At 43.3% G+C, this 15,684-nt stretch overlaps 1 protein-coding gene across 6 annotated transcripts in view; it reads left to right on the top strand.

Annotated features, from left to right (window-relative positions):
• SMARCA2 (SWI/SNF related, matrix associated, actin dependent regulator of chromatin, subfamily a, member 2) overlaps positions 1-15,684 on the top strand; it is a 137,382-nt gene that overhangs the window by 46,316 nt on the left and 75,382 nt on the right. For all 6 annotated transcript variants that reach the window (XM_032477764.1, XM_032477765.1, XM_032477766.1 and 3 more), the window contains exons 10-17: positions 4,149-4,202; positions 6,841-6,971; positions 7,211-7,268; positions 9,499-9,599; positions 10,829-10,976; positions 13,057-13,220; positions 14,547-14,613; positions 15,263-15,373. In XM_032477764.1, coding sequence (XP_032333655.1) covers positions 4,149-4,202; positions 6,841-6,971; positions 7,211-7,268; positions 9,499-9,599; positions 10,829-10,976; positions 13,057-13,220; positions 14,547-14,613; positions 15,263-15,373 — 834 coding nt within the window. The remainder of the gene's footprint in view (positions 1-4,148; positions 4,203-6,840; positions 6,972-7,210; positions 7,269-9,498; positions 9,600-10,828; positions 10,977-13,056; positions 13,221-14,546; positions 14,614-15,262; positions 15,374-15,684) is intronic.

Below are 15,684 nucleotides of genomic sequence, written 5' to 3'. Positions count from 1 at the left end.
TTGGTATGGTTTTCGGTGAGAAGAGCATCAAATGGAAAGTAGGGATGTTGTTGGGACCTTTGTTTTAAATTCAGGTTACTCTCCAGGCCTTCTCAATTCTTTCATGTCTTTTCCCCAAAGATGATTAGTTTACTGCAGTTTTCCTCTATAAGGAGATTTTTTCTTGTAGTTCATTTTATTTTTTAATTCTTATTTTTATTGAAGTATAGTTGATTTACAGCATTAGTTTCAGATGTACAGCAAAGCAATTCAGTTATGCATATTTTTTTTCAGATTCTTTTCCATTACAGCTCATTACAAGAAATTGAATATAGTTCCCTGTGCTGTACAGCAGGTCCTTGTTGTTTATCTGTTTTATATATAGTGACGTGTGTCTGTTAATCCCAAACTCCTAATCTATTCCTCCCCCGCTTCCCCGTCTGGTAACCACAGTTACAAGGAGATTTTTGTAGGTGAAAGAAAGATTCTAAGGCAGTTCTGGGTATTTGAGTATAGTGACTATTGTAAAGGCAGTAGAACACAATGCCATGATAATTAGATTTATTTGATAAGTCAAAATGAGTGAAACCAGGAGTTTGGATCAAAGCCTTGCTTAACTGGATTGACCAGTTGCTCGAGTCAAAATGTTGGAATTGGTTTTCTCTGCAAGGCACAACCTAAGTAGCGTGCAATTGCCTGTGAATTTGATATTCTTGGGCATTTTTTATTGCCTGATCACTTATCTTAATGCTCAAAGGTCCACTTAAGTGACAGTGAAAATAACCCAAGTGGTGGTTTCTGAAAATCTTAGGTTTTCCTCGAAAGCAGAACGGGTCTTTAAGATGCCAGCGCATTTGAATGGCGTTTCAGCATATTATAACAACACCTGTTGGGGATAAAATGTGGTCACTTTATCATGTAGATTGTAAAATACTTGGTACAGAACTATTTCTTTACGGAGTGAGGCTATTTGTGGCCTGTGTTGTGGTAGTCTGCATAAGGTACCCAATGAAGCCCGTTCTCTTGAGTTCACATTGCATGGGATTTTTGTGTTTGGGGATTCCTTTCCCACCTCACCCGTCTCTGATTGTTTTATGTGGCCTCTGCAAGGAAGCTGGGTAGCTGCACATAGCTTTGTGCTTGAACCTTCCTAAAGGGAAGGTAGGAATTGACACTGGTCTAGGAAATCAGGAAGGCAAATAGTCTTTCGTTCGAAGTAATTTGTTTTGTGTCCGCTTCCAAATTACGTTCCTTTCTCCCTCCATAAGCATAATTAGTTTCCAACTTCTTGCAGGTAGGAAGAAGCCACTACAGAGTTCCTTTAGTTCCAGTTACGGATGAACTGCAGTGGGCTTTTTTGTTTTGTTTTGTTTAAATCAACAGAAATAAGCTCAGGAATCAGCTGGTGGTATTGATAGGATGTTAAAATTTGCAGTCACACGATACAGATTCACTGCCTATAAAACTTCCTCAGGTAGCTGCTACCGCAATCAGCACCAGGTCGTTTCACCAGGGGCTTAGTCTGTCCAAGGTCATCTCCAGTGGTAGCACCAGTCACAATCTGGCACTTGATTGTGAACAAAAAAAAAGAGAAGTTGGGGGGGGGGCAGGGAGGGAAATTGAATGTTAAGCACCAATCTGATGTGAGGATGTGGATTTATGAAAGCATACCAACCAGAGATTTTCCCCAAACTGAAGGAATTCAAAGCATGACGGGAGAGCTTGACATCTCTTGCCAGAGAACAGACTGCCACCTGGCTTCCGCCTCATATAATAACATTGCCAAACTGGGTGTAAATCCAGGGCATGCAAGAGAAGTCGCAGAGTGCCAGCTCAGTGAGGAGTGCGTGTATGTTCTTAACTATTTTATGATTTACACATATATTGGCACTTAATTACAATAATGATAATTCATTGAGTGTATGGTAAGTGGAAGGCATTGTTCTTGGTGCTTTCATTCATTCATTCATCCATCAAATATTTATTTAGTGTCTTTTAAACACCAGGACCCCTTGTAGGTATGGGAATACCTGAGTGAGCAAATCAGACAGAAATCCCTCATGTGGTGACCTTATGTAGCAGTCATCAGACTGCACTATAGTCAGCCTCAGGTAGACATGGAAGAAGAGCCCTTGGACTACCACTGATTCTTTTACATTGTGGAAATTGACAGTGGCAGTGTATATTACACGTCACAGTGGGTTGTACATATTGAAAGAGTGACTCGGTCCTGCAGCAGCCGGATCAGGTAGGGACTATTACTTTCCCTATTTTACAGAAGAGGGAACCAGGACACAGAGAAGATTTGCTCAAGATCACACAGATAATTCCAGAACCAAGTTTCTTAAATCTAATATTACATTGCCTTTCAACTGTAATACTGAACGGAATTTTAAAAACTAGTTTAGAGGATTGTAAGTAATGGAAGGGTCTGATTATGAGGCGGTTTGTAGATAACACTCTAGCTAGTCTACAGCATATTTATAGAAGAGTATCCTTTAGAATAATTTCGGTTTTATTGTTTATGGTCCTTGAAGCTTTTTAATGTACTATTCATTGAACTGGTGATCCAGTTCCACTAGCTAGATATTGGAAATTGGCTTATTCATTGTCTCATTCAATTTTCTTTGTTGGCCAAATCAGTGGCTTATTTCTGATTTGTATGGAAAGAATAGTGGTATTAATTGACTTTCTCCCATTAATTAAAAGTGTTGCCGGAATATAGTGCCTGCGAGTTCCAAAAGCGGAATACTCAGAGGGGCTGGTAGTAGGGATGGGTCCTTCTCTGAGCCTTTGTGTGGTGTTCTCTGTATCCCTAGCCTAAACAGAGGGCCAGGTGCTTTTCGATGCTGGCCATTCCTTTTGAGCTTGTAAATATTTTCACTTTGGGGTGGCATAAATAGAAAATCCAGTTCTTGGGAAAGCATAACCAGAGGGAGCATTTCATTTCCTACTTTTTGGTGGAAGTGGTGTATTTTTAACGCCTTGCGCTTTGGCGTACATGAATACATGGCTATTTTGCAGAAAAATTATAAAAGAACTTCAGAAATTTCAAACATGTACAGGAACTGTGCCCTTCTTCAGTATGGACAAAAGGCTGGATTTTCAATACTAAATGTATTCCGTAAAAGCTATTTTGTCAAGAAACAATTGAGTTATTTTCGTGGGAAGCAAAAATGTATTACACAATCAATGCTTCAAGTAAACAAAGTGGAGTTAATATCGATTCTGTATCATTATGTATATTTTTAATTAACTAAAGGGCCCAGGGGAGGAAAGCTCATTTTCTTAAATGTCTTGATAAAGGAAATGAGTAAAGTTTGGTTTTTTTTTTCCTTCATTGCACTACACAGAATAACTTTAAAATAAGGATTCTGTAAAGGTGATGTTAAAGATCTCACTTATCAAAAAGATGGTTGTAAATGTGAGAAATTTCAGACTATTTTGTGTTTATTGCAGACAAGGCTCTCTCGGGCATGCACAAAATATGACATCATCGTAGCTTGTCCTTTAGGTTGTCTTTGAGGCACATAGAGGTTAATGCGCTAAGTTATTGGAATATTTAAGAAATGGAAGATGACAGAATTTTTCAGGAGATCACAGTGCCTGCATCGAATTCCCCCACATGCCTACTGTGGCAATACTGTAAATTATGAAAGCCAAGTAGGGAGAATGAAAAACATTCAGAGAACTCACAGAATTTTGTATGATTTTGTATAATGACCCAAGAGCAGTTCACAGTTCATTCTGAAATGAGTGGACATTTTTAGAAAACGTGCTAAGGGGGTGGGAAAGTCTCACTGATTGCATCAAGATTAGTCTTCACTCGGGGGACACTGTAGATTCTGACCTCTGTCTTGATGCTATCACAGCTTGAGCTCTTTGGGTCCTAGAAGACGCCGTCCACCAACCTGGAGTGGGCCAGCCTGAATCACAGCTAGCTTTCAATCAAATAAAAGGGCCCAGGGGAGGAAAGCTCATTTTGCCAATAAAATACACACTTTGTCTCAGGGAGTGAAGAGAAACACAAATAAAAGGCATTCATGCTTAAGCTTTGTTAGGTGATGATGAGTAGAAATGAAATGCAGTCACATATCACAGAGTTACCACGAGGTCCTTCCTGTACCCACCTTCTTGGTTTACACGTAACGTTTGGCATTGTTTTGCAGAAGGCTGAAGAGAATGCGGAGGGAGGAGAGTCCGCCCTGGGACCAGATGGAGAGGTAAGGGCTTTTGCTTCCATTTCTACTGTGCTCTGCTGAATGAGGTGCACCATTCTCTGTGTGTACTAATTTTATTTTTACTCAGCTATTCATTTTTAAGTAAAAATAGTAGTACATTAGCATAGTACAAAATTAGAAGAGCATAAGAGGGATACACTGAAAAGTCATCTTCCAGCCCAGACTGCCAATCAACTCATATTAAGTTTCATGTGTACCATTCCAGAATTTTCTGTGCACATATAGGCATGTGCTTATGAATATACCGAATGTATAAAAAATCTTGTGATTCTCTAGTTACGTTTTCCCCGTAAATAATACAAAAGCATAAAACATGACCCAGTTTCCTTAGTCTGTTTCCAGTTTGAAATTTCAAAACTCCCGAAGCCAAACGATTTATGTATCTTGGTGACTTATTTTTTTGACATTTTCTATAAGCTTACCCTGTAGCCTCTGTAGATTCATCAGCATATTTCTAAATTTTCTCTCCTAGTATTTTTAGTATTCTTCTGAATCACAAGAATGCAATGATTGATGTAGTGGATGTCTTTTTCTCTGAAAACTCACAGTTCTGTGCCCGTGGTTCACGCCAGCAGGCATCCCCCCAGAGCAGGATGGGAAGGGAGTTTGTTTCAAACCAAACCGCCTTCTCCTCTCGCAGATGAAGGACTAGGGTGGGTGGAGGGGTGCCTCTTCCCATTCTAGAATCACTGTGCGTCCATGACGTATTGTGAGTGTGAACAGCCTGGTGGCAGGAAGAAGGCTGAAACCACTATCCTGTGCAGAGACCTCTTGAACAATAAATGTTGCTTAACCACTGTAAGTCATCACAGGGAAAGAAAGGACCCGAATAAACGTCTAATGCGTAAGAAACACTCAGTGGGCTGTTATGGCGGAAGAATACTATATGTTAGAGCACTAAGAAACAACTCTAATTTGTAAAAGCCCAGCCTTAGGTAAAGCATGCCTCACATCAGTCTGTAATTAACAAGCACACAGGGAGAGATTTAACGTGTTAGTGTGATTGCCCTCTTCTCTCCTATTATCTCTTGGGAAAACTAGCTACTGATCTCAGGCCTGTGACATACACCTTTATTTATTGTTTTAATCTTAACACGTGTATGTTCCGTTTGCTCAAGTGGGCAAAGTGGACATCTTGCCCGGTTTGTTTGGAAATAACGTTTTGATCACACTCCGCTGTGCTCATTCCGTGTTTTTGCCAAAGTTCGAATCCCGGCTACAGTGAGCCCCAGCTTTCTTTGAGGCAGGGCATAAGCAATAAAACAAGCTGTATTGTAATAGTTCAAGATAATGGAATATGATTTTTCCAAGGGAGGCGATAGCGAGCGGTGTATTTCCTGCTTTATCACGTGAGCATCTAGATGACCTTCTGCCTCAATGAGGAAGAGGTGCTGTCGTGATGTGCGGAGTCACAGTGTCACAGCCATGGCTTCAGCACACATGAAAGAAAAAAAAGACAGTCTGGAGTCAGACTTTCCTTTTTTTTAAAGGTTATTTTTCTGGATAATTGCTAATATATTGTTTCTTATTCTGACAGTGCTTTGTTGAGGGAGAAGGGGGAAGGAACCAATTTTTTGAAGGGGGGGTCATTTCCTATAAGACACGGAAGATAACTGACAGTATACTACTTTTCCTATCATTTTTATTTAACTCCAAATAAGAATAATTTAGGAAAAATTCTTTGAAATTAATGAATTGTGTAAACATTGAATTTTATTACTTTGAAGGGAATAGATAAGTTGAACTCCTCACAAATCAAGCGTTTCCATACAAACGCCTTGCCCGGGGGTCTGCTCCTAGAAGGGCAGTCACCCTTTAACAGAAGCATTCATTTGCATAGGATTACTCCATTTTTGGGCCCTTTAAACAATTTGTTCTCTAAAGTAGGTTAAACACAGCCTTTGCAATTTTGCTTGTTTTCTTCATTTTCTGAGCAAGCCAGTTTTCACTGAGAGCCTAATAATGGACGTCAGCTCAGACTTGGTCCATTTGCCAATGAGCAGAGCAGAGCCCTTTGCTTTATCACATTCACAGTTTCCCATGGTTGGGCTAGGTACCCTGTGGTTTTGGTTAAGTGACATAGTTTCTGCAGGAGCCAAACCAGGCATGATGAGATGATGCAAGTTATAATTCCGTTTCCCTTCCCATTATTCTCTCTGGAACTGTGACTTTGCAGTTGTCCTTATCTGGAGTTTTTTTTTGGGGGGGGGTTCTTAGTGCAAATAACAAAAATCAACTCTGCCCAATATAAGTAAGAGGGGAACGTCTTAATAGGATGCTGGGTGGCTCACCAGCTCTCCGGAAGACTGGAGAACCTTTCCCAGAGCTACACTGTTACTTCAGTTACATGTTACCGTGGTACTCTGCGGCTGCTTGGTGAGGCCGTGGTGGCCTTGAGGGCAGGCAGGGGCTCGGCACAGCAGGTGCTATGGCGCCGGCGCTGCTGCTTCTACTGTGTGCCCTCTCGACAGTGTGCCTCTTGGTTCCCACCCCCTTCTAGGTACTAATCAGAGCCTTGGTGCATGCACCCAGTTGGTGGAACTTGGGTCTTGTTACCTTAACTGCAAGGGAGGCTGGCGTTGCCTCAACCCTGAGCGGTGCTGTGTTCTCCCCTTTCTAGCCGATAGATGAGAGCAGTCAGATGAGCGACCTCCCTGTCAAAGTGACTCACACAGAAACCGGCAAGGTCCTGTTTGGCCCAGAAGCACCCAAAGCAAGTCAGCTGGACGCCTGGTTGGAAATGAATCCTGGGTAGGCCTTAAAGCAGAATTATTTATGTTCTTTGGCTTTTTAGGTTTTTGTGGTCCTTGCAAAATCTTGGAACTAAAGAAGCATGATCTTTACTGAACTTTGTTAAAGTTATTACCTGCCTTTGTCATTTGTACATAGAATGTGCTGCTTTATCTCTCTGTCCTCTCTCTCTCTATCTGTATATTTATTATGATTTACAGAACTAAGCCTCCTCTTCCTCCCCACTCCTTTTCTTGTAGTTATGAAGTTGCCCCTAGATCGGACAGTGAGGAGAGTGACTCTGACTATGAGGAGGAGGTACGTAAATGTCTGTGTTGGGAGCTCGCTGGTTTGCAAGTTCATGGGGAAGCCCCCGTGTCCCTCTAGCCCTTCTTCCTCCAGTGCTGGCCATCGGGGTGACCGCTGGGGCTGGGGTTTTGCCAAAGCTTTGATGGCGCCTGCCTAGTGGTACAGTGACTTCTTGGGAGTTACTGGCCAACGGGGAAACTGGTTGGATTCTAAATTTATTTGAAACCAAGAATAGAGAAGCTGGCATCAAATTGGAGATGAGGAATGGTCTTTTGAGGAGAACTGAAGACAGTTTACTTTGGGAAAGGCAATTCCACCCCTCCGAGTGGTTTACACTGAGGGTTAACGGCCTAAAAATGTCAGAAGTCCTTTAGTGCTTGGGCCTGTTCGAAGTTGTAAGTCTGGAAACTTGGACAAAAAGGGCAACATGTACTTGGCTTAATGAGTTTATTGATCCTCTTGGTTTTTCTTTAAAGGTGATTCTAGTTTGAATTCTCTGGATTTACTTGTTACCCAAAGATAAGTACATTTCTCAGTCTCTTGGGTGGAATAGTTAATATAGCCAGAACCTAAAATGGTAATCTTGGATATGTTTAGTGGAAATTAAAGCATAATAAAGTTATTTTTTAGATCAACTTTAAAATGCTTACCAACTACAGATAGAAAGGTTGAAAGGAGATTTTTATCTCCTTTAGTAGATCATTGTTAGCATGTAGTCATTAAATCTGATGTTCACCAGTGTGGTGGAATCTGGGGTCAGAGAAGGTCCCGGCACAGATGCCTTGGACCAATCAGAGCAGCCTTACCAATAACAGCTCACCAGGATTTTAAGACAGTTGTTATTTCCTTCTGTTCTGTAGCCCTGTGTTTTCTGAATCAATCTACCATGGACACATTGCTTTTGCAAAGAGGAAAGATAATAAAAGTTACATATTTTTTATTAATAAAAAGCATACTGTTAACAAGGAAATACTTCTGGAGGCATGCTATTTTTTTGTAGGCTACTCTCTGAGATACTTGAAGCTTACAAAATCAATTTTAAAAGTGCCGTATGCTTACTTGGATGAATGGGCCTGTAAATGATCCACTGGAAGGAACTTCTCATTGAGCTGGAGAGCCAGGGAGGGACAGAAGAGGGAGAGAAGGTGACTCAACCCACAGGTGCCATCCCGAGGCTGACAAGTGCAGACCACCCCAGACAGCTGGGAATGGAGTGAACTCTGACCTGAGGGTTCGAACACCCGGTCCTTGTCACCTAGCGAGTCACCGTCTCCTCTCAGTGTTCATCGGGCTGTGAGGGAGCTATGCCGACTCCTCAGTTTACCCCTTGGGGCTCAGTGGTCTGTGATCATAGATTTGATTTTCAGCATTACCATTGTGTCAGTGTGTATTGTTTCATTCAAGAATGATGGAAGCAGGGAGGGTATAGCTCAGTGATACAGCGTGTGCTTAGCATGCACAAGGCCGTGGGTTCAATCCCTGGAACCTCCATTTAAAAAAAAAATTCTTTTCTTAATTAAAAAAAAGAGTAATGGAAAATTATTGTTCTCTCTAAGCCTCCTTTTAAAGGAAATTCTCCTCAGTTATCTGGAAAGATTCAACACCATAGGTAGTAGTGGACATTATGGGTATTTCGTGAAGCTTTCAAATGGGCCAGCAGAACGTAGTGCACAGTTGAAAGGTGGGGAGGTAATGAATCCTTTGCCAAGTCATTGGCAGTCTTAATCGAAATATCCAGAAATGTGTGCTGTAAAGTAGCCACAGAAAGCACACACAGAAGGCCGTGCTCACAAGCTCCAGTCCCTCCACTGTGGATGCGTGTGGGACCATCCAGGGCCCACTGGGAGCATTTTTATGAGAAGGACAATACTAAGATCTCTTCAGTTGGCTTTGCAGAGAACCGTGTAGGATGTTGCTAAGTGAGCAAGAGCAGGTATGGTCCACGGGACTCTGATGACCAAACAATGACAAATACTCACAGCATGATTTTTACATATTTACTCTTGGGAGCAGGGGTCCCAGAGGACCCTCAGGGGGTTCCTTTGGTTCTTTCATTCAGTGATTTAAATAGTGATGGAGTGTTCGGTATCTCGGTTACGTATGTGTTAAATTTACTTCCTCCTTCAGTTGTATTCACTTCACTTGGGAGGTTGAATACTATTTACTCTCTTTTGAGAAAATGCCAGAGAGAGTCCCTTGGTGAGAAGGGTTCTCCCTCATATCTTTGTTCCTTTCCCAGGATGAGGAGGAAGAGTCCAGTAGGCAGGAAACTGAAGAGAAAATACTCCTGGATCCAAACAGTGAAGAGGTTTCTGAGAAGGACGCCAAGCAGATCATTGAGTAGGTGCCTCTCAGAGCTTTCTCTCTTGCAGATGCATTTCAGGAGGGTTATGCTTTATGAATTACCTTTTAGAGAACTTTGTCCAAGGAAGGAAGCCGGCGTCATGGCCGCATGCCACTGGAAATGCTGACATCAGAAGTTCCCACTGAGCTCCCAGCCCCCAGGCCCCAGTGGCTGTCCTACTGCTCGGCTCCTTCCCAAACCCTCTCTCTTGGCCTCCCCACCTGTCGTTTGCACTTGTGCCCCAGGTGGAGTTTGCCCCTCCAGACAGCTGCCTCACTTCCTTTCCTACCTCCCTTAATGGCACCAACGCTCACCCAGAATCCCAAGTGAGAAACGCCCCTCCCTCCACTGTCCTCGCTGCTGTCGCTCGTCAGCCACCGAGCCCCCCTGCCCAGTCTCTGTATCACCCTGGAGCCCTCAGGACCTCTCCTTCCCCTCTCTTGAGCGCCCAGTTCCACACCTCACCCTGGTGGTCGTCTCCATCAGCGGTCTACACAGCTCTTTGCTTGAACAGTTCTAGTATTAAAAGAAAGTTGGGGTGAAATAATATGCAAAATAAAACATTTTTGAGTGATGAGATTAAAAAACAGCAGAAATAGACATTCGAATATGAATTTGTTCTCATTTTATTCCAGGGCTGAACGCCCCCTTCAGGAACCTTTGTTTTACCTGTCGGCCCCGCCTTCTTCACTGAAGGTCTTAAGGACCCCTGGAGGGCTCCTCATTCATTGCCTGTAGAATGACCCACTAGTTCCTTAACAGGGCGTAGAAAATGGAAGACTACCTTCCCTCCTTCCCGGCTGTTTAGCATCACCTTCGGCCCCCTCTCACCTGTCTTCCAGGCTTGAGGCAGTGCTCTGTGGGTAGGATTTAATCTTTGTACTTTAAGGGCCTAGGACAGCTTCACTGGCAAGGTGTGACTCTGCAGGTGTGGGGTTGCTGCTCAGAGCGGTCACTGGAGGTGCATCTGGCCCGTAGTCCCAATCCTGACGCCACCACCTTCCTCGTGACCCGGGCAAATTCACGCACCTCTCTGAGCCGGCAGTTCTGCACCTGCATAAAACGGGGATCATCATAATAATGTCTGCCTTGCTTACTGTTTTGCAAGGGTCACAGATAATGTGTTTGAACCACCAGCCATGAGTAGGTGATAAATAGATGTAGGCTTACTGCAGCTTTTTTAGGTTCTTGGTTCTCGCGGTTGACTCGGCTTCCTCTGCCTCAGGACGGCTAAACAGGACGTGGACGACGAGTACAGCATGCAGTACAGCGCCAGGGGCTCCCAGTCCTACTACACGGTGGCGCACGCCATCTCGGAGAGGGTGGAGAAGCAGTCTGCCCTTCTCATTAATGGGACCCTGAAGCATTACCAGGTAACTGGCAGGGTTTGTGTTTTGTCCGTAAGCCACTGTCTTTTACCCGATTTTAGTAGCGGTGTGTGGTGCTCATGCCGGTTGCTTAAGAGCTTTGATGGTGGTGCGACGTTTGGGGTCACCTGCTTCGACGATGGCCGGTCTCCCCACTGCGCCTGGAGTTCTCACGGTAGAGCGTGCCATTTACCGTCTTCACCCGGGCACCCCTGCTTTCTCTTTTATGGTTTTGGGGTGAATCGTCTTTTTGGCAACCCTGGCTTAACATTTGGAACCATTTTATCATGGATCCCTTCAAAATGGAAAAACCGAGGCACGTTCTATGAGTGGAGGGAAAATCTGTGCCTTTTTTTTTTTTTTTTTTTTTTTTTTTGAAGTAAATGAAGTATGTCTGTCTTCAAAGTTTCTGGTGATGGCTGAAGTTGAACACTGTGGGCTCAGCCACCTGAGAGTCGCTATCTACTACGTTTACGGGTATTTTTTCGTTGTTTTTTTTTAAGGCACAGTAAAGTGGTGAGCGCCTGTGTTTTGATGAAGCCAGACTGTAAACATGAGGGGTGTTTCATGTGCCCTGTCTGGGGTGAGGTCTGCCCCTGTCTTCTACCTCCTGCCACTTTGTAGTGTTTCCTAAAGTGTGTTCCTTGGGACACCTGTCCCATGAGATATGCCTCCAAAAGAAAGGGGAAAACAGGTTCTGTGGTTAAATAAATATGGAAAATACTCTCAGATGTGACTAGGGGTAACGTATAGTTTACTGTTCCAAGTCTGGATCCCCATGAGAACAAACAGGGGCCCTTATTACTGATAATAGGTGCAACCCAGGACTGTCCCGTGCCAACCAGTCACATGGGCGCCCTGGCACTGACCCCTCTCATCTCGCAGTGTTGCCGTTGTTCTGCAGAAACCTTTAGGCTGATTCGGGTCTTGCGTGGTACAAGTGGCACCCCCAGGGGCTTATCCAAGTAATTTCTTCAAACCACGGCAGTGCTCTTCGTAAAAGAAACTTTCATATGTGTGGCGTTGGCATTGCCAACTGCTTCTTGGTACACAGATGGCTTATTGTCTCCTCTTTGACCGCAGCCTTCTGGAGAGAGGTGTGCATTTCACACACCGAGGTACCCACCTGCTTTAGCTCCTTGCACGGTCCTTTGCACAGAATAACCATTTCATAAATATTTAAAATAAAAGAATGACTAGCTCTGTTTTTACATAAAACAAATGAAAATTAACATTTCCCTAAGCATAAGTTCATTAGCAAGCTAAATGAGAGAGAGGGAGGGAGTGAGAGTTGATCCTGTCATTTGTGATGTGGTGGTGGAAGGGGACTGGTGGTTGGGAGATGGGAGTTGAACAGTTTTGTGTTTTCACCCAGTCTTCCTTGTGCTTAACATGGGAAATCCAAGCTGTGCCTCTGGTGCTGTGCTTTTGTACTTTATAAATATGCTGAGCACGTTTCCTGACAGTCAGCTGCCCTTGGGGAGCAGCACCTCCATTGCAGAGTTTCCACGTGATGCCTGGGAGCTTTCTCCCCCAGGAAGTGCCCTCCTGTGGGTCCAGCAGGTGGCCCTGGCTCCCTGGTCACTCCGCCTCCTCACTTGAGGGGATCCCACACCGAGGGGAGTCTCTTCGTTACCAAGAAGGCCGTTTATAATGACCTGTGATCCCTATGCCAAAGCTGCCTTCTGGTTTGTTTTTGTTTAATCCTCCCGTTGGCTTTTTGCTTTTGGAGTGGTGGGGATGAACTTTAGTTTGGGTTTTCTTCATTGATAATAATTCGAGAATGTCATACGCTGTGAAATGCTAAGTAGGGATGAACAGCAAAGCTGCTTAAGATCCCCCCAGTCCGCTCCAGCCCATCATTTCTAAATCTGATTAGCACTCAGCACCTGCCAAGCAGCAGAGATGATTACAGGCTCGTATTCGAAATTCGTTTTGTGTTGGTGCTTCTTCCCCCGCTTCCCTACAGTGGGAAATCCAACGTGCGGCACCACGGAGTTAAGAAGTCACAGCCTCACTTGAGTTGTATTAGTATTAATTACCTGTGCAGATCTTGGATAATTGAAGCAATTACTCTTCATTGCAGCTCCAGGGCCTGGAATGGATGGTTTCTCTGTATAATAACAATTTGAACGGGATCTTAGCTGATGAAATGGGGCTGGGAAAGACCATTCAGACCATCGCACTCATCACTTACCTGATGGAGCACAAAAGACTCAACGGCCCCTATCTCATCATTGTGCCCCTTTCGTGAGTAGAGCCCTTCGTTCTGCGATTCTCTGTCTTTATGCGGCAGCCTGCCCTGTTCACAGTTTGCCCTTGTGTCTTGTTTAGGGCAGAATTGTAGCCCGCAGTGGGATCACTGACAGCCTGCAATCTGGTGTTAGGTTTTCATTCCCCGCCCCGCCCCCACCCCAGCCTCTTTGATTGGCTAGTTGAGCACAGGATGGAGTGATCAGACCAGCCCTTAGCATTGCACACTGCACAGTGTGTCTTACTCATTGTCGCCCCTAAAGTGGCTGAAAAAGCCAGAAGCTTTTGATTTTTTTTTTTAAAGATTTCTTTGTTTTTTTTTCTTGCTCCATTTCCCAAAGGTTACACATATTCAAAAATTATATATTCTTAAATTGTCCTTTGGTGTCTCTTTTAAAGTGGAATCTAAGTCAAAATCATTGCTGTGAATTCTGCATTAAACCGCCCTCAGTTCGTGCAGTTTATCTGCAGTGATTTTGTTGTTTCATAAGGACCGATCTGCGCTGTTCTCCATTAAATTCCCAGTGCCTCGCCCCCTGCAGGCTCCTGGTGGGTCTTTAGCAGACACTCCTGAGAGAAGGAATACCTGTTGAAAACCGCCCTCCCTGGAGGGTGGTGTCTCTGGCTATGGGTGTGAGGTTGCAGTACTGTTCACTGAGATCTACAGTGATTGCAGACTTGGGCCTTGAGAAAAAATACTCTGTTTTAGTATTTCCTTCAAATTTTGTCTAAATGAGAATTATTTGCAGGCCTCTTTAATTTGTATTTTTTGAATCTGTGATATTTAGACATTCTTTCTGTTATCTACATTTTGAACATATATTTTGCTTTTTTATCTATATTTTGCATGTTCTGATTCACATATAACATTGATGCTTTCAGATCTTAAAAAAAGGCATTCAGTATTTTTCCCCCGCTCCCTCTTGACAGATTTATTTAATACCTTGATGTGCTTTTATACTTTGTTTTTCTGGACTCAGCTTTTCTCTGAACTTGATATGGCTGTTTCTAGAGTTCCGAAATCACTGTGGTAATTGCTATTTTTCAGTATTAAAATTAAGGATTTTTTTTTTTTTGCCCTTTATGTTTGTGCATTCTTTAATTTTTTTCTTATGAACCCACAAACAAATTTGTCATGCTTTGTGGCAGTTTATTTCTAACATCTCTTATTTCCACACCTTTGAAATAAATACGTAGTTGAGATGTTTTATATTCTCTAGCCCCTTTTAAGGTGAGGCCTGAAAGTAAGTAAGATCATCTTTTTGACCACTGATTTTTATACAAATGTCTGTGTTTTATACGAATGTCTCTTTTGTTCTATAGGACTCTATCTAACTGGACATATGAATTTGACAAATGGGCTCCTTCTGTGGTGAAAATTTCTTACAAGGTTTGGAATGCTGTATTTATACATAAATGTGGAAAAGCGAAAAATAGACCCTATTTTCTTCATCCCATATGCACATCTGTGAACTGTATTTGGTTGTAAAGTTTTGTCATGTACATCATGTACTAAACAGTGAGAGTTAATCATCCCAAGAAGATTACTGTAATAAACCATAATTACTTTCAGATAGTGAAATGCAGAAGAAAATTGTTAATTATCATATTGCGAGGTTTCTGATGAGAGTAATACAAATGACAAATATCACAATCCCGCGTGCTGCCGCCGCCGTGCCCGCTGTCCCTGCAAAGTTCGGCAGTTCCCCAGGTGCCTGCTGTCCGCTCCCGCGGAAACGGAGCCTTTCAGCAGAGCGGCGGGTTCTCTGCTACCGTGAGGTCACCGTAATTTCCTTTCCTCTCCCTGCCTTCCCTCGGTCTTCAGCGGGAAAGCCTCTCCATAAGGGTCTGAAAAGTGTCCAGACGCGTGTGCAATTTTGCCAAGCACTTTCTTCCCGGATAATGGACCGTGTATGATAATTGCATGTATGTGCCGTCCTTAGTCACGTGTCTGGGCTCCATTAAGCCATGAATAGTGAGGGACAAGGCACATGCACTTCCATCGCGTGAGAGACATCTATTTTTTTCTTCCCATTCAGGGCACCCCTGCCATGCGTCGCTCTCTCGTCCCCCAGCTCCGGAGTGGCAAATTCAACGTCCTCCTGACTACTTATGAGTACATTATAAAAGACAAGCACATCCTTGCAAAGGTATTTTTAAAAAAATTCTTTTAGCTCTGATTACGGACCATTGCACTGGCGTGTAAAGTATTCCCCAAATTATACCCACTAGTATAATTTGATCATTAGATGGCTTATCTTTCTCCCTCTCTCTCTTTTTTTTTCAACGAGTCGGATGTATTTTGGTCATGGGTTTTTAATTTTATGCATGCTTTTTTTTTTTTCTTTTAGTGTGTCATTGATCCAGAGATTCTTTCCTAGCCTCTCATAGTTAATGAGTTTACATCTCTTAAAAAATTTACCTGGGTTCCTTCTGCAACTCTTTTTCTCTCCAACAGCCC

This window comes from Camelus ferus, chromosome 4 (genome assembly GCF_009834535.1).
Source record: "Camelus ferus isolate YT-003-E chromosome 4, BCGSAC_Cfer_1.0, whole genome shotgun sequence".
NCBI lineage: Eukaryota > Metazoa > Chordata > Mammalia > Artiodactyla > Camelidae > Camelus > Camelus ferus.
This window is presented reverse-complemented; position numbering and strand designations above follow the sequence as displayed.